Raw genomic sequence first — 25,619 nt, 5'->3', positions numbered from 1 at the left:
TTATGCATGCATTGTTGATGTTTAATTAAATATCATCGACAACTGTAAATCATATGCTAAAAGTTGAGCTTTTGAATCTAGTATTTTATGTCCATTTGAATTTTGTAACATTGCATACGTCCACTATCTTCACCATTATCCTACATTTCACAGTGAATGACAACATACTTTTGATGTGTGACGTATTGCGACTACGGCGTATGCGGAGGGGAAAAATTGATCTCGCGTTTTCTATTTACTTCGGTTCGGCTTCGCGTTGACCGAATTGACAAGGCAGTAATGTAACGAGTAAGGAGGCTGAGGAGAATGAGAGAAGTGGCAATGTCTTGATAGAGCAACATGGAAATACGGCGCTAGAAAAAACAGTATAATTTGCTGTGCGATTAAACGCCTTTTTTTTTTATGAAAGACTATTGATTAAGAAATTCAGCCATTTAATCATTCAGGAAAATACCAAGAAGATGACTGTAAAAAATGGTAGCGAGCTAGCTAGCTAGCAAACCGGCTAGCTGGCCATAATGCTCTCTAAATAGTTAGCTACTTAGTAGTCGTTAGTTGGCTAGGTAGATTACATATATTTTTTTTAAAAAATCAAGAAACATCAATGAAACATTTTTATATTCTGAAACGCCGGGTACATATATGCACATATCGCAATACTCCAAGGTGAATTCGGTCAGCTTCTTCTTGAATTTCGAGGGCCCCGATGGAGCCCGACGGTTTGCGTGAAAGTCCGGCGGGTTCCGGAGGCCCGGAACCGGGCGATTGGCGGGAGGAGACGCCTGGCGAGGAGGCGGAGGAGAAAGACCGGGGGCAGAAAGGGAGAGCAGGGAATGGTGGAAACGCCCAAAATTTGGAAACGACAGGGGGCGAATTTGAGAAGGATGTGATAAAGCTGAAGGAGAATACAGAAAATGAAAACGGTAATGAAAATAATATTGATTACAACGGAGAAGAGGACAAAAAATATGAAGAAGAATTAGATCCAAGAATTCAGGTAAGAAACAATAGCTGACATTATGGGAAATATAAAAAATCTTTTTAGAGCTTTATTCCGGGTCTATATTGTATATATTAGAGAGCATATGTAATACATTTCCACAACTAATGCAGTACTATCCTGGACTCAATCCAACTCATTTAGGAGTTTGTCAAATAATTTTTACGATTAATCTGGGGTTTAATTATTAATACCATGTCATGTGCTTTATACTTATTAGCCTGATAAGTAGCCATAGTACATGGATTTGAATCTAATTTGAATTGTTAAAAAACTTTTAGTGCATGATACATTGATCAATTTTTAATTGGAGGCTGATAATCGGCGGCTAGCGGTGGTGCTGCTCTCGTCATGTATGATTATATACAGGGTACGCTGAAAGTGGGTTTTGTCTCCCAGGCTGTGCCTGACTTTGGACCCTGTCTTACAGGAGGAGCTGGAGCAGTTGAACCAAGCGAGTGCAGAAATCAACCAGCTGGAGCTGCAGCTGGATGTGCGTGAGCCCGGCGACGTCTGTCGCAAGCCTGTTGCTCACGGTGTTTGTAGCTGTCCCACAGAAGCGCTCTGACGGTCTGCCGTCTGCAGGAGGCGCGCTCCAGTTACAGGAAGATCCTCACCGACTCGGCCCGGAAGCTGAACACTCAGGGCTCCCAGCTGGGCATGTGCATCGAGAAGGCCCGGCCATACTACGAAGCTCGGCGACAGGCCAAGGAGGTACTCTCCCTGCCCCCCCCACCCCGGCGTGGGGAGATGTGGCACTTTCTGTCAGATGCCCGTCCTTCAGCATCCTGTCCGTTTTGAAGCTCGTCGCTTGTGAGGAAGCGTGGGCGGGTAATGTCTGGAGGGACCCTGAGGCGTTGCTGTGACATCGCCGTCGGCCACAATGTTTGTTTCAAAGACTGCGTTCTCCGGAGCGTAACCCCCGCACCTCATTTCCTCTTTTCCTGTCAGTATTTTATCAGATTTGCTCCAGTTTCTCCCCCCTTCAGCTGAGCCATCCCTCCTCTGTGTCTTATCTCACATGGAGCCCAGGATCGGCCCTAGTGCTGGTTTATTTTAGCTGATGTATATCACTTCCCTTATGGGTCTCACATCTCCTAAGATAAATGGGCCCACTGTCACTTCCTGTTGTCAATGAACGGTGAAGCGCAGAAACCAAAACAAACTGCAATTTCAAAATATGCAGTACAAGATAGTGAATGTGATTTATTGTACTTCTTGTCTTAGGAGGAGAACATTGGGAAGATTTGGTTCCTTGACAAAATGAAAAAGCTATAAATAGTGGAATGGTTGATGTTTCTCAACAGAGCGACCTAGTTTTGTCCAGTTGGATCTCTCCATCTTGGTTAGGTGTTATTGTCATTTACTACTAATGTTTAGTATACCTTTCTCAGTATTCACTGATAGGTTGCAGTCTCTACCTTGCTCCACTCTAATTGGTTCTGATTTCCTCCAGTGCGATCTGATTGGTCCCGTCTACACAGGCTCAGCAGGAGACTCAGAGGGCGGCGCTGAGATACGAGAGGGCCGTTTCCATGCATACAGCAGCCAGGGAGATGGTGTACGTGGCGGAGCAGGGGCTGCTTGCTGACCGGAACACACTAGACCCCACTTGGCAGGAAATGCTGAACCATGCCACTGCTAAGGTGAGTCGGGCCAGTTGGTGAGAATTTTAAGCATCCTGAACATTGATAAAATGGAATAGTATGGAGTCCTGTTGGCTGTTGGTCAATATTAGCATCTCTGGTTTGGTTACTTTTGCAGCTTGATGTGTTGAATAAATCCTTGTATTCCTGGTTTAAGAAATTGATGGATGCCAGTTGCGCCGTATAGCCACATTTGCTGAGTGTAAGAGGTCCATGTGGTTTTGTGAACTAGTGCCTCTGGATTGTCCCTAGTGTGTGTTTGTCCTCTGTTAGCGATCATCCCCTTTAGGGTGTTCTGCTGCCTTGAACTGTGTGCATCCTGGATTAGTTTTAATGCTCACTCCACTGGATATGCACTGTGGAAGATAGATTGCTGTGTGTATATATATGTAAGAAAGACTTATTAGTTCACATTTCCCTACTGTGCATTTTGACAAACCACAGCTGAACATAATTAAATGGACAGAACCATTTTTCAGTAGCTTCCGGCACTCAGCAAGTCAGCTCAGAGCCACGTGAAGGTTTGCGCTTTCATGCCGATGAGTTGGCGTCATGTCTCTGTGGAGCTGGCAGTGGAATCCCCCGTCGCGTCGACGCTATCGCTTTAACCTCGGATGCCTTTAGTAGGTATGCTAGCTGGCAGAGTGTCAGAGACACACTAGCTTCCGTGAAGTTCACATAGTGACACTAATGAATGGCGAGACATTATAATTTCATCATTAAGGGAAGTGTGTCTCGATGGCAAATGGTAGATAAGCTGAGCAACATTAAGTACGTTTGAGGGGCAAGGAAGATACTGTTTTTTTGGTGTTGAGCTTTTTTCATAGATAGACCGCAGGGTTTTAAACTTGGTTAGAAATGTGTCATCAAAGGTACACCTGCAGTAGCCAGCTCTCAACCTCTGCGGGGGGTGGGGCTTGTGCTTGCCAGGTAAACGAGGCGGAGGAAGAACGGCTGCGGAGCGAGCGGGAGCACCAGCGCGTCACGCAGCTGTGCCAGGAGGCCGAGGCACGGGTGCAGACCCTGCAGAAGAACCTCAAGAGGGTCATCGTCAAGTCCAAGCCCTACTTCGAGCTCAAGGCCCAGCTCAACCACATCCTGGAGGTACGTTTAGGTTCATTTCTGGAACGCAATTGCTAGGAGACAGCACTCTAACTATGGGCTTAAATTATGGGGGGATGGGGGGGGTTGTACCCCCCACGTTAATAAAAACCATCCAATGCAACCCCCTGGACCCCCTTAAATGGGCGGAGACCTCAACCCCAATGCTCAACCTAAAATTATGCCCTTGACTCTAACTGTTGTCGTATGCTGTTTTCTAACATTGATACTGCTGAAGTTACCATGAAAAGAATCAAAAGTCCCCCCACCAGTTTAACAGTGATCGCAGCAAAGTTCAGTGTGTGTTTGAGCTCCATTGTATTTGGGACATGACCGTTGGCTTGGGGGTTGGAGTTCTTCTCTGCTGACTTTTCTACAGTGACATCTACTGACAGCTGGGAGCTGGGAGCGGAATTGGGCCAATAGCGCTCTCCTCAAAGTGGTTTATGTCACTCGACGTGCCCTGTAGAATCATGGCTGAGTGAGCATGCGTCAAAGGACGGGTGTGGTAGGCTTCACCTCTCCCAAGCTGGGACCGGGATTGTTTATTCAGCAGGTGATTCAGGATGGGGTTAAATTGCCTCTCCTGACTGTGGGGAAAGAGAGACATAATAGATTAGGAATGTGGGTAGAAATCACATAAAGAAAGGAGTTAATGCTGATCGATCTCTTTGCCACTCTTGATGTGTAAAAACAATGATGTTGGATTTAAATGTTGGAGAATAAGCCTGAGAAGTGAATATTGAGCATGTAGAGATTTTCTGCGGGTGTGGAGACTCAGTTCCTGTGATATAGTGTTTAAGAACCAGCACTTATGCAGCCATGGAAAAAATTAAGAGACCACATCAGAGTTTTTTGTTTCACTGATTTCTCAATTTATGGGTGTGTGAATGTGCACTTCACACCTACACTTAATGTTTCCCGTTCCTTTTGAAGGTCACTTAATGTCATCCTACGATTCATGAGAAACTCTTGGATACATTACCGGTCATCTCTGCCATCACTCAGTTCTGGCCTTTACTCTGCTTGTTTTTTGGTCGTTCCCAGTGTCTCCTGCTTCACCTTGTTCAGCCTGGTGCTCAGCGTAGCCTCTGCCAGCAGAAACAGGATTAAACCAGGATTTAAAAATGCAGATTTGTTTTAAAAATATAGTGGTCTCTTAATTTTTTCTGTATATTGGCTACGGCAAGCAGATATGCTGCCCAAGCTAGCCTAGATAATGTACGGATTATGTATCTAGTTGATATGTTAGCAGTTTTGCGTGGTGTCGAAGCAGGAATGTTGCGCATATTACAAAAAAATGCCTGTAACTAGCATAGGGATGTGTTTCACGCCCCGCTTTGTGGGGACCCTCAGACGGTCCACGTTTTTGCTCCTTCCCAGCTCCCTGCCAGACAGTCCGCATGGGAGCAAGAGCATGGACTGTCTGAGGATCCCCGAGGACTGGATTGGGAAACACTGGCATAGGGAGAGATGGACTGGCATCCTGTCGGGGATGTCCTCTGCCTGCTGCACTTTGCTTCCTGGGATAGGCTCCAAGAATACTGCAACCCTGCTTTAAAATGCAGTGTATGGAAATGGATGGATGGGCCAGCAGTTTGAACACTGTTGGTAGATGATTCTTGGAAACACTGAGCAAGGTTACGGCCCTTTTTGCTTTAGCTGACATTTAAGGGCAGTTCCCTCTTGTGTGCTTTCTTGTTTTCGCAGGAGCATAAATCTAAAGTAGTCCGGCTGGAGGAACGTGTGTCCAAGGTGAAGACCCGTTACTCGGTGGCCCTGCGCAACCTCGAGCAAATCAGCGAGCAGATCCATGCCCAGAGGGGGCGCCGACGAGCTGCAAGGAGGACGCGCTGCACCTACGAGGGGCGGACCTCTCCCATTGGGGCGGAGTCGGAGGGAGGGGCTTCCGGAGGAGAGGTGGAGAGCGACTGGGTGCTCAGTGAGAAAACCAGACAGTGGGTGGAGAGGCACTCGGAGAGCGGCTGGGGGGTGAGGGAGCGGGCCGAGATGGACCGGGCCGGGTCCGACACCATGTCCGTGTTTAGCCTGAGGACCATCGCGTCCGACCTGGAGAAGTGCGACTCCGTGGAGCACTTGGGCAACCTGAGCGATGTTGTCAGTTTGGTGGGGGACGAGGGCGAGAAAGACAGGGGCAAGACTGATGCTCTGGATGCAGTGAGACGGGGCCAGGAGGCCTGGGACAGGGAGGCGGAGGCGACGGTGGTGGCAGCGACGGAAGGAAGCGAGAAGCAGAAGAGTTTCCTCAAACAGCATCACAGGAGTGTGAGTCTGTGATCTCTGCTCATGTCACAGGAGTGTGAGTCTGTGATCTCTGCTCATGTCACAGGAGTGTGAGTCTGTGATATCTGCTCATGTCACAGGAGTGTGAGTCTGATCTCTGCTCATGTCACAGGAGTGTGAGTCTGTGATCTCTGCTCATGTCACAGGAGTGTGAGTCTGTGATCTCTGCTCATGTCACAGGAGTGTGAGTCTGTGATCTCTGCTCATGTATGGAGCAGAGTGACTTATAGATGATCAGACAGGGATGGGAATTAGTCATAATTGCAGAAAAAAATGCTAGAAGGGTTAGCTAGAGATAAAAATGGAAAATAAGTGAAACACTAACATGGCATTCGAGAGCTAGCTTTAATACACCATGGGCGTACTAATCGATGGCGGCCATAGATGAAGAGATCCTTCGTCTCTTCAGGACCACCATCAGCAAGTGAAATACTGGCACTGTGCACCGAGGGATGATATTGATTGACTCGCACGGAAGCGGAGCTTATCGGTTTCCATACCGCTGTACTTGTAGCTCAGAGGAAGTCGAGTGAAAACACTTCAATTTGTGCTATATTGGTTAAACTCTGTGTCGTGCATTTTTCTAGAAATGTTTTCATTTGTTGTAGATCCTCTTGGCTGACTGGAGTATTAACTTATTACTTAAGTCACTTTATGAAAACAAAATAATCATAGTAGTAACTTTGAATTGAGTGGTAAAGGGTTTTTAGTTACTGGCTGGGAAATCAAGCCCAGTTCCTGGATAATACTGTTACTATAGGCTAAAAGGAAGACTACTGAAGTACTGGGGAAAAAAAAGCCACACAATTGAAAGCGGGGTCCTTTGGTGCCCAGTTCCGGACCTCAGCGGGCTTTCCTCTTCCTCCGTCCGCGCTTAGTTTGGACGAGGGAAGTCCTCTCCGTCCGCGTCTTACCGCGCTATGGCCTTAACGAGAAACCAGCCGTTTTCTGTAGTCGACAATGACTCGCCGAGTTGTGGCGTCTTTGCAAAATCTTGGGAACGGTCAGTATTCTGGACTTGCGTCAACTTTACTGTCAGAGGGAGTCTTAAGTGCCTTTTAGCTGTGAAGGAAGGCGAGGTCTTACAGCAGGGCATAGAGGAGTCAACACAGAAATAGCGCATAAGATCTGTGGTTTCACCCGATCCAACTTACCCGCTGGTCACTTTAACAGATGTTCTCTCTTGCTCACACAAGAGGCCACATGTGCGTCACCTCTAGTTCTGAAACCCTCACCTGCTTCTCATGCTAGAGAAGCATTATAAGCTGCCTGAAGTTGGCACCTTCTTGGTATTTCCCCCCCCCTCCCCCCCAAGAAAGTATAATCCGAACTTCCAAAGGGTCCTCTGAGGTTGGTGCCGGATTCTTTAATGAAACATGACAAGCTCCTCGCGCCACAGAAACTCTGCCGCTGCTCGGCTACAGCACAAGCCCGTTACGGATTGCAGTCACGTCCTATCAAAGGGCAGAGTCTCACTCTGAAAACAAAGAATTTCAATGAATTAAATATCTTCTTGACAGGCATGCCTAAACTAATGCTTTGGCATGGCATGATGTTCTAGCACGCACTGATTTATTTTCCCTTGTTTGATTTTTTTTTGTTTGTTCTTAAATATGTCATAATTAGTTTTGGTTTCTCAGCAGGTACTTATAATCAGTAGAGCACTTTTATAAGGTGCCTTTGCCATATGAACATGTAGGATTATAAAGAAAATTGAATTCAGGAGAGCATGCACGGTAATCCTGTTCCTTGGGCTTTAATGAGATGCCCCTCGCCGTTACTTTGCAGCTGATTGGTTTATCATCCTTCTGCTGGTCCTTGGTCCTTCCACAGGCTTCCTCTTGGGGCTCAGTCGATGCGAAGGCTCCTGTTCAGTAATTTAGAGTCGAAGCTTCTCTGACTCTGTGCCGCTCCCTCCTGGGCAGAGATGGGACCGGTTGAGCACAAGGCCACACCTTGTATAAGCTGTAGATATTTCGATGTTTCTTTGTAGCGATAACCTTGCGCGGCTGCTTTCAGTGTTACAGGCACACTGGCGATCCTTAACGATCTCAGCTCAAACTGGACCTCGAGCATCACGTCTCCTCTGCCTCTCTCCTGCCCCGCCTCGCCTCCCCCGACGGTTTCTCGTGACTCCCCTCACCCCTACGCTCCCCCCTCCTTCCCATCTATTCTTTTGCTCCTGCTCCCTCTGCCCTTCCCCTGACACTGATCTGTGACACTCTGGGTGAGTGAGCTGGCGAGGGACGTCCCCAGCGAGCCTCGCTCCCGGATAGGAGATCAGCGCTTCCCAGCAGAGCCTCAGCAGAATGCCTCACCCCACAGCCCTGTCTGCTGTACATTTTCCTGAGCTTTTTCCTGTTTTCTTTTTTTTTTAAAGCTTTCTCCAAGTGTGATGTCTTTTGAAAAGTGAAGTAGACGTCTAATAATTCAGATGATGTGCTTGATGATGTCATTAACGATGTAAATGGTAACTTATGCAACCCTAAATCAAATAAAACTTTTATTTAATATCTCTTCTGAGCTCTGGGCTGTTCCTCCCACTCTGCTCGTGTCTGTCGCTTTCTTGTCCTCCTGGTGTCCAGCGCTGGAAAGATGAAGGTATGAAAGAGGCGGGGAGGGTAAATAAAAGCAAATATGCCGTCCTTTTCAACTCAATAAGTCCATTTACCCGGAGAAGGTTTTTTTTCCCCGTCCAAGGTTTTAATGTATCCGCTCCTCCATTACGTGCTAATTGTGCGGCACGTAACCACGTTAGGCGCTAATCGCCCAGTTCCTTCCGGAAAAGGAAGTTTTCAGGTTTCCCCACTCCACTTGTCCTCCTGCATGGGTTAACCTGGCAGCAAGGAAATTCATTTGAAGAAAAAAGTTTTTGTCTTTGGTTCGCAATGGTGGACGATGCTGAAGGACCATCATCCCCCCCTCCACCTCCCCGCCTCCCACAAGCTTCCTACCACATTCTTTTCCTGGCAAATCTAACACAAATCCATCCAAATCACTTTCACTGCTTCCCTGACGAAAGCGCTTGGTGTAGAGTTAGCCTGCAGACCGTTGGCTTGCCGCTTATCTAAGAGTGGTGGTGCTGTACCCCGCAGATTTCCGCCCTGGTCCTCATCCTTGCCTCTCCCTCCCCTTCCTGCTCTGCTCTCTGCCGTATGGGTAGCGGCTGGTTGCAGGCAGTCTTGATCGCTGGAGGCAACACTCATAAAGGGGTTTAGTCGTCGCATCCGAAATACACTAATACAAGAACAAATGTGTTTATTTTTGGGAAGGATAGGATCCATAGATAATGGCGAGGCTGCTCTGAGAGGCTTTGAAAGCGATTAATTGAAGTGCGGATGGAACGAGGGATTGCTCGCCAGTGCGGATGGAGCGAGGGATTGTTCGCCAGTACTTGTTTCTCTCAGTGTCTGGCTTCTCTGTGTGCCGTCCAAGCTCAGCTCTCAAGACGGAGCAGCTGAGCCCCAAACAAAGTTTGGGTAATAAAGGCGTGCTTGTTTATGTTAAGGCTGAAGCTAATGATGGATTCAGCTACGAATCAGGACGTCTGAATCTGCCCCTGTTTGAAGCCTGTTGGATCTTCAGCTGTACATTTCATCATATTTCTTATGTATTGTTTTTCTCTTCCAGTCTTTTGCTCTCTGCATATGTTTCCCTCCAACGGAAATGAGCGACTCAGTTCACACTCATCTGGCCACAACATCGATTCGATAAAAATCAATGAGTTCATCCACAGTCGAGTGTCCAGACCTGTCGCCTCCCCCCATCTGATCGTAAATCACGACTGTAACCAGCTGCCCATGAATATTAACGTCTGTATTATTACAGTATTTTTTATTACAGCTGCCATGTCCCACCCAGCTCTGTGTGAGTGACCCCCCCCCCACTGCTGCTGCAGATCAATACCCATGACACAGTCCTAGATTAAACAGGAACGAGCTCTCCCACCTGTCCACTCGCTAACGCCCCCCCCCACCCCCAAACACCCCCATCACCACTGGGACTTGTATGCAGTCTCTGGCAGTTTAAAATTCCCCAATGACATCATAAAAGCCGACCAGTCAGAAGCCCTCAAATAAAACCGCACCATGTCACGGTGGGTCCCTTTTCCCTTCTCCTTTATCGTTCTGTCTTTTTTCTTCCTCTGGTTCAGTCATCTTTTCCCCTCTTTTTCTCTTAATGGCGCTGCATTTCCCGGACTCTTTCCTAAATTGGGCTTTCATTGTTTTCCATCTAAATTCAAAGGGCTTCTCACACTTTCTTTTCATTCTTTTTTTTGTCCTTCCATTTGTGTCTTTTCATCCCATTAAACTTCTTCAAAACTCCTGCTGGAGAACTCGTCGTCGATGCTGCTATTATCGCCCGCTGTTTTCTTTATTTTTTATGTAAAGAGACTCTTTGTGTGCCTTTTGAATGTGTTTGTGTACCGGCTGCGCATGGGGGTGCATGTTCATTGCATCACCTGAGATGTTTGCCGAATGGGTAATTCATTTCTTTTTCATACGGTGTCATTGTGTGATGCCACATGTTGTGTTTTCAATCAAAAGGAAATGATTGCCTTCCTGCTTCTGGCCGTCGTGAGCGTGGTCTGACGCCTGTGCCGTTTCTTACCGGGTGAGTCTCTGTGGTGGCCAATGGCAATCTGCCAGCTGCTTTGCCCAGATCTCCTCTGTGTTCTGCCCACGGCGCTTGATTTGATATGCGGCCATGTTTGTGTCACCTAGTGGGGCCTGTGGCTCCGGCCTGCCGACGATCTCATCAACGCTGGGGGGTGGGGTGTGGTTTAATCTCCTATGTGGAGGCTCTATGGCATTCAGTTGCACAAGGGCATAACTTTAGATTTAGCACTGAGGGTTGGGGGGGGGTGATGTCGCCACCCATTTGAGGGGGCCCAGTGGGTTGTATTGGCTGGTTTTGATTATTCGGGGGTTACGACCCCCCCCCCCCACACACACAATTTATGCCCATGCAGTTGCACACAAGCATGCATTACCGTTTTAAAGGGGGGTGGGTTACAATACAGACTGTACATGAAAATTCAGTGAGTAAGTGGGGTGAAGGGGTGGTGCATGGCTGAGTGAGTTAGTACTCTGTCATCAGAAGGTTGCTGGTTCAAATCCCAGAGTCTGCAGAGTGATTTCACCATTGGGCCTCTGAACAAGGTCCTTAATGCCCAATTGATCCAAGGACTATCTGTCTCTGCTTTCTCAATTTTACATCACTTTTTACAAAAAATGTCTGTTAGTAAAAATAAAAAAATTAATTATTTAAAAACTGCAAAAATGGTAAGGGATTGGAGCAGTAAAGTATGTGAGGGCAGCTGGGGTTACAGGCTAGAGCTTTGAACTGGAGAGGTCACAGCCTCTATCTCATTTATGTAGATCTACCTTTTTGCTTTTTCAAGGCAGCATGTGTTTAATACTAATGCAGAGCTGAGCAAGTAAATAGATGTTTTACAGCGGCATCTGGAGAGAGTCAGGTGTCCTTTTCAGAGAGGGGATGCTGACAGGGTGACAGGATTGGGAGAACTGGCCAAAGTATTTAACGATGCAGAAGGGGATGGTGGGATAGGACAGAGGGTGAAATGGGGAAACCGTCAGAATATCACCGACGTTAATGGCTAATGAGAAGACATTCAGGAAAAGAAAGATTATCCCCCCGTCTCTGCGCTTTAATTATTCAGCTGCGATATAAATATAGAAAAGAATGCACTTAGAGTTGGTCGCCGGGGGAGATGGAGGGAAGAAGAGAAGGAGAGGGGGAAAGCAAGTGGGGGGAAAAATGGGAAAAGGCGATAATTGACTGATGGCATACAAGAGAGGAAAAAAAAGGTCGGAGACGGGACTGAGGCGAGGAAATCGGTGATGGGCTTTAATTCTGTAGGACAGAGGAAAAGTGAGATAAGATGTGTGAGGAAAGATGATGACAGACAGTGATCCGCGAGTGCAAGCGCGCAAGGGCAGGGTGCCGGAGCTGGGGCAGATTGAGAGGGGAGCAATTTTACCGAGGAAAACAAATTGTGCTTCGACATGACAGAAACACGTATAAAAATCAATTGAATGAAAAAAAAAAACAAACTGCGTGATGTAAGTATTTCTAGCTGAGTTTCCTAGATATTAGAAATCGCTTTCTGCAATTTCAAAGCAGCATATAAGAGTCTATATCTCAAATTTCTCCTTATTTCAATCCCCTCTATTTTAAAGCAAAGAAAAGCTCTCTTTGTGTCCTTAAGTAGATTTATATTTCCTGCCTGACCTCATAGTACTAGTCCAGGCGACATATCGTCACCAATGGGTTTTACTCCAGAGATAAACCAGCGGCATTAAAAAGGCTCACGCCATGAATATAATGTCACCAAAGGTTGGAAACTAACACAGATTGGACATTGTGCCGTTTCCGATTGGATTTAAGGGAGACATAAAGGTGACATGAGCAACAATTGTATGCTAAACTCAGAGATCACCATTTATTTTTATTTAAGTAAAGCGCAGAGAATGAAACAGGGAATAAATGGAACGTTTATGTGCCCATTGCGTTTATCAAGTCTGTCTTTGCGTGTGCTTGCGTGTGTCCTCGCGTGTCAGCCGAGGGGAAGTTTTCCACTGAATTCGCAACTTGTCCAGGAAGGAACATGCCATTAAACACGCATAGGGAGGAAAAACCCGCTAGACTAGCAGACAAGCATGCCCCAAGGCAGGAAGAGACACATGCAGCTGGAACGCCCTGGGTGGGACCGCCTGAATCTGGACTGTGGCAGAGGGCCACACCTGGTTCGCGGACCCCCGCGTCTGCTTTACAAGGACAGAACAATAGTGGAGTGGAGTTTCCGATAGGTACGAATATCCCACGTAATAATCACAATTTCCCTTTATAATATTAACCAATTATCTTATCTGTACTGAGACTGTTGGCAAAAAAATGCGCTTAACCGGATCTTGGCAAGAAAGGAATAAAGTGGCAATTGACGTCACCCGAACGAAAAAACAAGCCCAAAATCGCCAGACACTTTCTGATTGGCATGCAGTTCGTACTAACACCTAGAGCAACCAGCTCCGCGCAGGATCAGGCGGAAGCAAATATTTATCGACCGTGTGCATACATCATATTGACACTAGGCATGGAGCAGGGAGGGGTAATTGGCCGGCGACTGATGTACATCAACAGAGCACGGCGTTTGGGGGTGGGGGGGAGTGCACTATTTATCTGGGACGCGTGCACATCATCTGTCTTCCCATTAGCCAATAAGAGCTGAAATAGTGCTCATTATGCTGCACCGTGCACTTGCGGTGAGTCTGCCCGGTGTACTGCGGACCGGAGCGGACCGGAGCGGGGTTCGGCGCTACGTCTCACCCTGTGACGCTGCTAGTGACTGAGGGGCAGCACTGGCAGGGGAGGAGGGACGCGGCTACCGCTCCGTCGCCCGTGTTTACACTGTCCTTTTATTTTATTTTTATTATCTACTAATCTAAATGTAATAATAATCGCGCTGCATCATGCCGATTTGCAGTTTAAAGGCCTCCGAGCTTAATTTTTACATATGTACTGTGTGAGAGCGTTCGCGTGGAATGACACTTTTTTCCCCCCACTGATGTATAACGACATCCGCAGATAATTTTCGACGGCTGGCGTTTGACAGGAATATGGCATTTTGAACGTGAGTCTAGCGCTTCTAAGTGCGATCGCTGTAGTAGCGACGGTCGATAGCCTTATCGGGACGCGGGGCTTCGTATCAGATATTGAATTCAAGTTGTGGGATCTTATATATGAACTGGATTTGTTTCCAAAAAACGTGATATATATTTTTTGCGATCGCTTGTGTATTCTCTCCACCGGTAAACACTAGCAATATTAAAGAATGAATCACAGATGTAGCTAGAGGATTGCGTTACTGTAATTTATTGTATAAATAAGATACAGTTATTCTGTATTTTGATAACAGATTTTTTGATTTCAGGGTATCGTTGCTGAATTTGTGCTTAGCTGACAAGCGTATCGCGTATGATTAGCACATTTACTGTTAATTTGTTTCTGTAATATTTCGTTATAGTCCGGTAGTCCCGTTTGATTTGTCTTAATTTGCAGTCGCATTTATTTCGCTTACAATGTGGCAAATATTCCTTTAGCTGTTAAATACACAGTTGTCGCTGTCAAATATTTACATACACAAACTGACAGGAGATTATCCTCAGTCGATTGCAAATAACTTCCCGTTTTTGAAACTAATCGTTTATGTACTCAGCACTGAAGACCGACTGAGAAATCTTGTAAGTTAAATCTTTCGATGCTATTCCCTTTAAGTTTTTCGGTGTTTTAAATACTGTATGACAGTGTTGATTTTATGTTTTGTTTTAAATGTCTGATTGCACCTGTATGCAAGTGAAATGTAAAATCACGTAAATGTGACCTTGTATTTTTTTGCAGTTGTAAATATCCCCCCTATTTTGTTGTGTTCCAAAGTGCCTATTGTCTTACTAGTTTTTTTTTTAATGTAATGAATTTTAATTGTATTTATTTATTTTATTTTTTTACTATGATGTTGGTCTTAATCGTGCTTTTGCATTGAAATAATACCCATCCTTGATAGCGCATATGAATCAGACGTCTTCGTATCACTTTGATACCCTCCGCACTGCAGTTGTACCGGCTATATTATCGCGTGCACACACTGTGAAAACTTTTCCACTTGCTAGGTTTTTTTTCTACTCTGAACCTTGGTGGGGTCAGCGTTTGTATTTGTGGTTCATCTCAAAGTTTGGCAGCTTACCAGCTATCCCCACAGCAACACTAGGAACCCGTGTCATCATTTGTCGTTTTGGTACCGAGCTGCAGTTTTTGTTTTCCTGTTCACCCCTCCCCGAAGTTAGCGCGAGATGGGAGTTGTCCTCCCATCTCGTCCGCTGTCCGCGGTGCTGAAAATTGTACTTCTCTTGCTAAGTGCTGAGACTTGGGACAGATGGCGGAGAGACAGGGAGAGAGAGAGAGGGAGAGAGGGCGGGAGAGAGAGAGAGAGAGGGAGGGAGATGTGCTAGTATGGACGGGTGAGGGAGACAGCAGTGGAGAGAGGAAAGTGAGAGACAAGTCATGGCTCATCGGCCTGCTGTCCGAGGCACACAGCATGTTCTTCGTCCTGGTCATGTGTACTTTTTGCAGAGGTGCTTCTGGCCTGTACGAGTGGACCCACATGAGTGTGAACAGACTTAATTGGTGTTCCTGTTGGGGATGTGAGGTGTTTAATCACCAGTTAGAATAAGCCCTCGGGACAGCAGAGCAAGTTAACGAACTCCCTAAATGAGGGAAATAATGAAATGTTCCGTCGAGCTGCCACTTTCCATCCCTGCGTGGTTATTGACAGTGTCTTACAGTTTGACTCTTTATTGACTGGCATCCTACACACACTAGAGACCCAAGCCTGCTAACATTTCACCCAGGGAGAGTTTAATAGCTTCTATCCACCTACTGACTGAACTGCGAGCCACAGTATATTAACACTGCCAACAGGCCTGGAAACTGGCCGCAGGGCGTAACGGGCGCCGACGCAGTGCCGAAGGAGGCGTCAGCCAGGTGTCGAAGCGACACACACGTGGCCTGACGGGATGGTTCAGTCCCCCCGTAATGGGGTGACGCTCCCAGTCACACGCCGTCCGCAGGAGGCTAAACTGATGGACACTTGGGTATGAAAGACTGCGGACAAGATGGCACGACAGATGGGCCGTTTGCGCTAAACCGCCCTTGATTGACAGGCCGACCGCTTCTCCCGTCTACGGCCAATTAACATGCTGACATCCTGGGCTCTCTGGTCTTGCCGCTGGCTTGCTGCACCATTGACAGACTGGCACACATTCATATATACTATTTATATACATACATTCTGTTTTTTGGCCCAGTCTTCTTGTCAAGTTGGCGCTTGATTCTGTCTTTTTCTGTCTTTCCTGTCTGATGGTTTCCGATTAAATCTAACACGTTGTTTCCAAGGATTTTTAAGAAACCAGCCTAATATTTCCTAAAGGGTTCAGTGAGAGAATTATACAGATGTGTGTGTGTGTGTGTGTGAGTGTCTGTGTGTGTGTGTGTGTGTGTGAGACTGAGATCTCTATTAGGAGACTGTCCCTTTGAGTGGACCTTAGTAGATGTAGCATCAAGATAAGTCTGGTCAAATTTTAGCAGTGAAGCTGTTCTGGTACCCTTGAGTTAGTTACTGAACGTGAATTATTTCAAAATAAAGAGAAATTCAGAAATCTGTGTCTTGTAATATTAAAAAGCTCAGACTTTTCTTTAGATGACCCTGATCACAGGGTGAATGTGTGCATGTAATAGAGGTTTCACTGAACCTTCATTCCAGGCCACTTGGCATCTTGATTGCCGTTATCTGACTGACTTTTCTGATGCTTATTTTTTGGGCCTGTTTAAAATGATCCAGTTCTGACAGCACCATCCCACTGAGAGCGTGGTTACTGCTCGTAAAGCCAGTGGCTTCCATGTCATTGCTGTAAGCACCCCCAGAATGTCACGCACCCCCAGAATGTCACACATATTTTCGATGGGAACAGGGTTTATCATTTAAATTTCCTGGTGGTCCTGCCTCATATGACCAAATCCATGTGCTTATACTGTAATTTTTTCCTAAATTTCGCTCTGTTATTAGCTCAGTTGAATTATAGCACAGATCTTCTGTCTCCTTTCTTGCATTCTCTCCATTCGTCCTTCTAGATTGGCTGTCACAGTTTTTCCAATCTCCTCTCTCTGCCCCTTTATCTGATTTCTGCTATATAATATGTCATTATATCATTCTGCTTTTTTCTTTGTCTCTCCTTTGATCTCTACTAAGCTGTATTACACTGTGTCCCAGTCGTCTTCTCTCTTTCCTTGCCACTCCTTGTCTTTCCATATCACTGCAAGGCTGTATCGCAGTGTTTCCCAGTATCTCCCTGTCCCTCCTTGTCACTGCAGGGCTGTATCGCAGTGTTTCCCAGTATCTCCCTGTCCCTCCTTGTCACTGCAGGGCTGTATCGCAGTGTTTCCCAGTATCTCCCTGTCCCTCCTTGTCACTGCAGGGCTGTATCGCAGTGTTTCCCAGTATCTCCCTGTCCCTCCTTGTCACTGCAGGGCTGTATCGCAGTGTTTCCCAGTATCTCCCTGTCCCTCCTTGTCACTGCAGGGCTGTATCGCAGTGTTTCCCAGTATCTCCCTGTCCCTCCTTGTCACTGCAGGGCTGTATCGCAGTGTTTTCCAGTATCTCCCTGTCCCTCCTTGTCACTGCAGGGCTGTATCCCATTGTTCCCCACTATCTCCCTGTCCCTCCTTGTCACTGCAGGGCTGTATCGCAGTGTTCCCCACTATCTCCCTGTCCCTCCTTGTCACTGCAGGGCTGTATCCCATTGTTCCCCACTATCTCCCTGTCCCTCCTTGTCACTGCAGGGCTGTATCACAGTGTTCCCCACTATCTCCCTGTCCCTCCTTGTCTCTCCATATCTCTTCTGGGCTGCATCCCAGTGTTTCTCAGTGTGTGTCTGTCTCCCTGCCCCCGGACGCCACTGGTCTCTGATCTCTGCTGGTCTCCCAGTATGTGCCCACATGTGTCTCCCAGCATGTGGCTTGTGCTCTCTGTCTTCTGCTTAACTGCCTAATAAGGAATTACTGTAATTTTAATGAGCCTCCTCACCTTCTGCTTCCCTCTAAGCCAGGGCTGTCAGACTTAGTTCATAGTAAATCATGTATATTTGCGTTTTACCTTAAAGACACTCTCATAATTATAAATATTTTGATATTTTGGGGAGTTCATTTGAAGATTGCATCTTTTCAGTGTTTATTAAGCAAATGTATGTTGAAAACTTTGTTTTTGTGGAGTCTCTTAAGTATAATTTTTACTGATAATAAGCTCTTAAGAGAAGAGAAGCTTACAAAGTAATGGATTGGAGAGACTACCGGCCATCACAAGGTCTGCCAGGCTCTGGGTTTTTCAGCCCTGCCTTAACTGAGCATGTGATCCCATATAGTCCTTTTCCTGTTACTTGTTATTTTCTGACAGTGGGGGATGGAGAGATATTGTGTTGAATTAGAATCTATATTGACATGGCTGAGAATGACCATCGAGTGTTTAGGGTACGATATGCAGGCAGCTTTTGTTGGCAGTACGATATCTGAATTGCTGGCCTCACTGTGTGCTGACAGACATTGCCTGGTTTAACCAATCAGAAGCAGCTAATATCATAGATTTTTGGTATTTTAAAAATGATAACTGACCGGTTTAGTGCATCTGCTATTCCGGGTGTTAACTATTGGCCATTTTGATAATGGGATGGGTGTTAATTATTGGCCATATTGATAATGGGATGGGTGTTAATTATTGGCCATATTGATAATGGGGTGACGTTGTTTGGAATCTGGTTGCCAAAATGCCTTTCAGAATGTTTAGATTCATCAAGGAGCATGAAATTATTAAACAGGACTTAATGCCAGAGAAATATATTTGAGGAATTATGTATGACAGAATCAGTGTCTGTAAATAATCAGTGTAACGAATCAGTGTCATTGTGAATAATTAGCCGTATTGATTATGGACAGGGACGGTTTCAGTGGGTAAAATGCCATAAAACATTTGAATTATAAATGATAAAGCCAGCATGTGCTCGTCCTGTGATGTTCTCAGAGCAGCGCTGGGGACCGACTGGACGTTGAGGGTGACAGGCATATCAGAATATTCTCCTGTAGAAGCAGGATTGGTCAGACCTGCAGGAGGTTCAAGCTGGGTGATGCTCCTCTCTCAGGTCATCGTCGTCGCGTTTGAAGGCAGCCCTCTGAGATCAGGCACCGTCGGCTGCGATTCTAGGTCACCAAGAGCCTCCCAAAGCAGCTTAAACCCGGAATGGTTCTGGGCCCAGAAGCCCATTGTGGCTCAGGGCCTATTGAGGGATTTACGCCTCGGACCGGGCAGATAGGAATGGCTGTGTGTGACGGGCCGGATGCACTGGGGAGAGATGAGGCAGAAACACGTGTGGTGGACGGTCCGTTTTTGGTGGAGATGCGATGTCTACTCATTCGCGGCTCTGAGATCTGCCCATTTCGGGAGGAGAGCCAGGGGAACTTGGGGGTGGAGGAGCCCATTTGAGGAGCCCATAGGAGAAGTCTATAGGAGGAGCTAATATGAGGAGAACATAGGAGGAGCCCTCAGGAGGAGCCTATATGAGGAGCCCATAGGAGGAGCCCACAGGAGGAGCCTATATGAGGAGCCCATAGGAGGAGAACATAGGAGGAGCCCTCAGGAGGAGCCCACAGGAGGAGCCTATATGAGGAGCCCATAGGAGGAGCCTATATGAGGAGCCCATAGGAGAAGTCTATATGAGGAGCCCTCAGGAGGAGCCCACAGGAGGAGCCTATATGAGGAGCCCATAGGAGGAGTCCACCTTCCGCCCCAGTTTGCCTCTTTATGCAGGGAGCTGGGGGTTAAGTGTCAGCTGGGGGGGCAGGACTCTGCACCTACATCTAGGAGAAGGAACTAGAGGATCATGGAGAGTGTGGCTCTGTTCCTGTTTAGAGAGAATAATCCTCCGTTTGCAGAGGAAAGTCTTGAGTTTCAGCCCCAGGATGTGAGCCTTAGTGATGCCCTGGTTATCGCACTGAGCCTCTTAACTGTCCACTGGACTGGAAAAATGGTTCAAAGTCAGAAAGTCAAAGGCAGGTGTGTTACAGTCTTGTTTGGTTTTCTATATTCAGCTTTATAATGAATAAAAAAGACATCTTAAATAGACATTACGGTAATCAACATCCTTATTTTCTTCACTGATATATTCCTCTGTGTGCTTGGAACGACACTATTAGCAAATAAACTGAACTTAATAACTGATATAAATAAATAACAAACCGGGTTTCATTGTTTCTTTTTCCTTATAATTCCAGAGTACAATGAACATGAAAATATATCTTTTCCTTGGCTCCGTTAAAGAGTCGGTTCTGGCTGGGTAATTCATGCTCCGGGGTTTATTGTTTTTTGTGACGGCATGCAGTAAAGCCTGCATCTCGTCAGCCAGTCGGGCATAAATTAGCTTTTTGTTGCTGCGGACCGTGAAAGAGTTACTGTCATGGCAGACGTGTGTAAACAACAGATTTCATCCATAAGGAATAAAAGTCTGTTTTTTTTTGATGAATTTGCTGTGGTGTGAGCAGGTTAAGCTAAGTATATAAAACTAGTACATTTAAATGTGTATATAAAACAGGTAAATTGCATAAGAATGTAACAGCTGCAGTGTGAAGTTAATAGTGACATAACATAATGGTAAAAGTTCTAATAATGATTTTTTAAAAAGGCTTGGAACGTTATTTAGCTTCTATCCATAGCAATGTACCTTTTTTGGGCCATTTTCAAGGGGAGATCAACGGCAAAATCACCTGCTGACCCTTGGATTTGAACTGACGACCTTCTGATGAGAGGGACAAAGTCGTGCACCTGTCCTTTGCTATAAAATATTTGTTAGCATGGCATTAAGGAATAACGCCGTGGGACAGCGAGGCCTGGGGGAGGGCCGCCGGCCCGGGGCTGTCAGCGGCTGTTTATCTCGCCTGTTTTAATCGCCGTCACGGCAGCGAACGGAGGTCGCCGGGTGAAGCCAGCCGCTCACATTCCTTATGTTTATTGCCTCTGCCGCAGTTCCTCATTCCTGTCCCGCATGGCCGACGTGCCCCACGGCAGCTTCTCAGAGCTGATTTTGGGATCTCCTCTGGTTCCCTCTAAGCCCTTTAGACCTCCTGCTGTCCTGTTACGCCCCCCCCCCCCCTCCCCGTTATGACCCCCCACACCCTGTGGGTGTCACTGTCTCTCATGTGGCCTCTGCCCTGTTGCAGCTAACCCTCAAGTGTTTCATGACAGCCCTCCTCCCAGTAAGCCCTTTCAGCCTCCTCTTCCTCAGCATCTCCTCCTCTCCTCCCCCTTTCCTCCTTCCTCAGCCCTGCTGCTGCTCTGCATCTCAGGAACCAGCCGTGTCGCTTGTCATCTGCGGGAATCGGCATCCACGGAGCCGCCCGTGTGTCTGTGTTCCTGTGTGTGTGCGTTTAATGTAAACCCGTGTGTCCCTGGGTGGAGGCCATTCTATCAGGCTTTATGGGCCTGCGCTGTAGGATGGATAAATTTAGAGTGCAGACAGATTGGGATATACAGCCAAAGTCACCCCATCCGGTATCATAGCGCTATTGTATTTCTGATAGGAAATGAAAATCTTCCCGTGCTGCTGGCTGCCTTTCCCCTGCTATTTACCTGTCAAATTTTTAGTGGTAATTACGTGTTATTACGTGTAATTACGTGATTAGTGCCTCACGTTTTAAAGCAGCTCCTTGCACAGATATTCTAATTATTAAGCTTCTCTCTTTCTCTTTCTCTCTCTCTCTTTCTCTCTCTCTCTCTCTGCAGGTAAGAGAATGGCACCGTTCCTCTTTCCTTTCGCTCTCTCCATCCTCCCCTTTCTCACTGTGGCTGCGCATAACACATCCACCGGAGGTAATCCGTGACGGCGTCTATGTGTTTGCGTGTCTGCACACGTGTGTCTCCGTGTCTGCTGGCATGTTCTGCCAGCACTCCGTCTCGTACATGTGTCTTATGCCCATGGTTATCTGACCGCTCCGCACCGTCAGTCGCTCTCGTTACTATAATCAGGGCTGCCGCATATAATTCCCGAAATGACTTCAGCCGAGGCCCCTGTGGTGCACGCCCCCTCCCACTTGGCCCAGCCCCCCTCCCCCGAGTTCCCCGGTTGTTCCCCTGAGACAGCAACCCTGGCTGTAATAACCGTCACAGCTTCAGGACCAAGATTCAGATTAACACAGGAACATAATAAGGCCGACAATGTAGAAATAATAAAAAAAAACTGAATGAGTGAATTCGCAGTGATAAAATTCTAAGGCCCATCTATTGTGAGGAATACCGTATTCAGCATTCCCACAGTGACAACCTAAGGGCTCCCTAGAACCAGACTAAGGGACAGTGCTAGAGATTTTGGGCCCCCAACTCTTCCCCCTACCCTTTATGATGACCCTGCTGGAGGGGTGGGGTGGGAGTACCAGAGAGCAAATGGGGAGAATGTGAAGGATCCATACTCACATCGAGCTGGGGAAGATTTGAACTGTTAACCCAGGGGGCGTGAATTGACATTGTGAGACAGCAATATACTCTGTATATGAATGCAATAATATTGCGCTCATGGGAGTTTTACATATACAAAAATGTATCCGATTGGTTGGTCCTACCTCCTCTAGTTGCTTGGACCCACCTCCTCTATAATCTGATTGGTTATCTCTCTGAATCAATAATTTTTCATTCTGTCCTCAGAACATTTTTGTGTAAAAATGTAAAACTCAAACGAGCTAATGATGGTGGCTGTGGAGCAGGCCAGCCTCTGATTAAACAGGCCCCGCCCCTACGATGGTGGCTATGGGGCAGGCCAGCCTCTGATTAAACAGGGCCCCGCCCCTACGATGGTGGCTATGGGGCAGGCCAGCCTCTGATTAAACAGGCCCCGCCCCTACGATGGTGGCTATGGGGCAGGCCAGCCTCTGATTAAACAGGCCCCGCGCCTACGATGGTGGCTATGGGGCAGGCCAGCCTCTGATTAAACAGGCCCCGCCCCTATGATGGTAGCTATGGGGCAGGCCAGCCTCTTATTAAACAGGCCCCGCCCCTACAATGGTAGCTATGGGGCAGGCCAGCCTCTTATTAAACAGGCCCCGCCCCTACGATGGTGGCTATGGGGCAGGCCAGCCTCTGATTAAACAGGCCCCGCCCCTACGATGGTGGCTATGGGGCAGGCCAGCCTCTGATTAAACAGGCCCCGCCCCTACGATGGTGGCTATGGGGCAGGCCAGCCTCTGATTAAACAGGCCCCGCCCCTACGATGGTGGCTATGGGGCAGGCCAGCCTCTGATTAAACAGGCCCCGCCCCTACGATGGTAGCTATGGGGCAGGCCAGCCTCTGATTAAACAGGCCCCGCCCCTACGATGGTGGCTATGGCTGTTGTATGAAAGCTTCTGCCTCCGTTTATCAGCTAACAGTTTGTCCAGATAGGACCAAAGGAGTCTGATGTCTGGTGCCAACATGTCACAGGACAGTAATTTCCCCTCCAGACTAAAAATCTCCCAATTTCAGATAACGTGGTCCCAGGGGGTGGGGGTGCTGAGGAGCTTTTAATTTAAGGCTGGTATGGTTAAGCGTCTGTAAAGTCGCTTGCGTTCTAGCTTAGATCAGGGAGAATAGCGCCCCCTACGGAGTGATAAAATGATTCCTCTTCATTGTTAAAGGACACAGAGCGGTGATGTGCTTCGGTGTGTGAATTGAGGTGTTCGGTGTGTTTTTCCCTCTTAGGTTGTGCTATTATCCGCCCCCCCAGAGATGGAGGGATAAGGTACAGGGGGCTTACGCAGGAACAGGTGAGTGCAAACAGTGCGAGTAGCTTCCTATTTGCAAAATATTACAGAGAACGTGAGTACCTTTTAAATGAAGGTTTTACAGGAACCAATGGGAAGAGAGCTGATGAGCATTTTAAAAAAGAGCACTTTTAGAATGTAAAGAGACGTTAAGAAGGCAGACATCCATGGATGGTCCTGCCATTGTTGGAGGATAGATTTTTATGCAGCTGAGTAGCTGTTGTATGTTTTAAGCTGCTCTATGCTATTGGTACAGGCAATTAATACCAGAGCAATTAACAGGGGAGGAAACAGCAGCTCATTCCACATTCATGAATGCAGACCGTCGGTTTTGATGCTGAATTATCAAACAGCTTGAGCTGGTTAAAATAAGGCCATCTTTGCTGCCTCATGCTAAATCGGGATCTTGGCAGGACACTGTTATTGTCAGAGATGTGGATGTAAATACACCACAGGGGGGTTTCAGGCCAGAAGAACTGCACAGGGTGAGCAAAGAGGCACACTCACAGAAACACACTCACACTCACAGAAACACACTCACTCACAGAAACTCACACATACACTCACAGAAACACATATACTCACAGAAACACACACACTCACAGAAACTCACTTGCACTCACAGAAACACATTCACTCACAGAAACACATATACTCACAGAAACACACACACTCACAGAAACACATATACTCATAGAAACACACACACACACTCACACAGACACACACACACACACAATAAACACACACAGGCAGTAAATGGACACACACATGTCTTTGTGTGGACCATCCATTCATTTCTATGGGCAAAACCCTAATCCCAGTATTGGCAACTTTAACCCCTACCCAGTCCTAACCTTAACCATAAGTACACAAACAAAATATAAGTATTTTGGCATTTTTAGTTTTTTTTTTTTTATATAAAATTGAGTTTCCCCTTTTGGGAGCACTACTCTGTCACCTGCATGTGCACGAGTATGTGTGTTAGTGTTTGCATGTAAACACATCAATAATAGGGTTACCATCTCCATCTGACATCAAAATAACAGGTTTTTTATCACATTGTGAGGAACATTTGGTCCCCAGAATGTAATGTATATCTGACACCCCCTCCACACACACAATGTACACACACAGACAGTAAACAGACACACATATACACACACACACATACACAGTAAACACACAGAGACAGCAAACACAGACAGTAAACAGAGTGCCCTGTGTGCAGATCCGCAGCATCCAGATCCTGCCCGTCGACTATGAGATCGAGTACATCTGCCGGGGGAACCGCGTCATCGTGGGGCCCAAGGTCAGGAAGTGTCTCCCCAACGGCAGCTGGACGGAGCTCACGCAGCGCAGCAGATGCTGTGAGTGCGGCCCCCGCCTGCCGGCCAGCCACCCCGCTGCCATCCTTCACCTGCCTCCAGCCGCTTTTAGAGAGCTATCTATGCGCTATATCTGTGTTTTTTTAATTGTATAACAGCTGTGTGGCAGTTTCAGGTATACACTATCATTCTTGTCCACCATTTATATATACCATGTACTATTTATATAATCGGTGATGAACAAGCCTTCTTATCTTTAAATATAGTTTTGTTGTCCTCTGCAGGGTGGTGCAGTGGTTAGCACTGTTACCTACTGCCTCTGAAGATCAAGGTTCAATTATCTGCCCAGTAGTGATGCCCGAATGACGCTTCATGAACCATTTGCTATATTTTTTGACCCCACTAGATGGTGCTCTTGGTTTGCTTTGAGCCCTTTTTTTTGAACAGAGAGCACCATCTAGTGGGGTCAGAAAATAATGCAAATGGTTCATGAAGTTTCATTTGGCCGTCACTACTGCCCTGGCTTTATGTGCGTGGATGCTGCATGTTCTTCCCAGATTGTTCTGTGGTTTTATTCTTGTTTTATGGTTTGAAAACATGCTAAAATTGCCTCTGTGTGTGTGAATGTTGTGTTCCCTGTAATCGGTTGCCGTCCTGTCTTGGGTTATTGCCTGCCTTCTGGGATAGTCTCCAGATCTCTGTGACCCTGCCGATACCTAAAGATCCCAGCTCCTTCTCTACTCCTGCTTATAATATAACTCCAGTCATCCAGATAAAGGACTCCATGCATTAGAGGTGCCTGTGGGTTAGATCCCTCCATCATAAACTGCTGTGAC

At 46.9% G+C, this 25,619-nt stretch overlaps 2 protein-coding genes across 8 annotated transcripts in view; both read left to right on the top strand.

Annotated features, from left to right (window-relative positions):
• Positions 1-228: 228 nt before the first annotated feature.
• sh3bp5lb (SH3-binding domain protein 5-like, b) lies at positions 229-12,577 on the top strand. The gene is made up of 7 exons (XM_072705857.1): positions 229-997; positions 1,431-1,493; positions 1,586-1,714; positions 2,485-2,646; positions 3,577-3,750; positions 5,458-6,033; positions 10,599-12,577. The coding sequence occupies exons 1-7, from the start codon at positions 707-709 to the stop codon at positions 10,641-10,643; spliced, it is 1,440 nt and encodes a 479-aa protein (XP_072561958.1). The 5' UTR covers positions 229-706; the 3' UTR covers positions 10,644-12,577.
• gabbr1b (gamma-aminobutyric acid (GABA) B receptor, 1b) overlaps positions 10,648-25,619 on the top strand; it is a 55,036-nt gene continuing 40,064 nt past the window's right edge. For 3 of the 7 annotated variants that reach the window (XM_023809860.2, XM_023809858.2, XM_023809859.2), the window contains exons 1-4: positions 13,261-14,315; positions 21,449-21,535; positions 23,394-23,458; positions 24,687-24,825. In XM_023809860.2, the coding sequence (XP_023665628.1) occupies positions 21,457-21,535; positions 23,394-23,458; positions 24,687-24,825 (283 nt within the window). In that variant the 5' untranslated portion in view covers positions 13,261-14,315; positions 21,449-21,456. Of the gene's footprint in view, positions 10,666-13,260; positions 14,316-21,448; positions 21,536-23,393; positions 23,459-24,686; positions 24,826-25,619 lie in introns of those variants that run through there. The other 4 variants (XM_023809855.2, XM_023809856.2, XM_023809854.2 and 1 more) reach the window with 4 other exon arrangements.

This window comes from Paramormyrops kingsleyae, chromosome 23, assembly GCF_048594095.1.
Source record: "Paramormyrops kingsleyae isolate MSU_618 chromosome 23, PKINGS_0.4, whole genome shotgun sequence".
NCBI classification, from domain to species: domain Eukaryota; kingdom Metazoa; phylum Chordata; class Actinopteri; order Osteoglossiformes; family Mormyridae; genus Paramormyrops; species Paramormyrops kingsleyae.
Note: the sequence above shows the minus strand (reverse complement) of the source record. Positions and strands in the feature narration are given on the sequence as shown.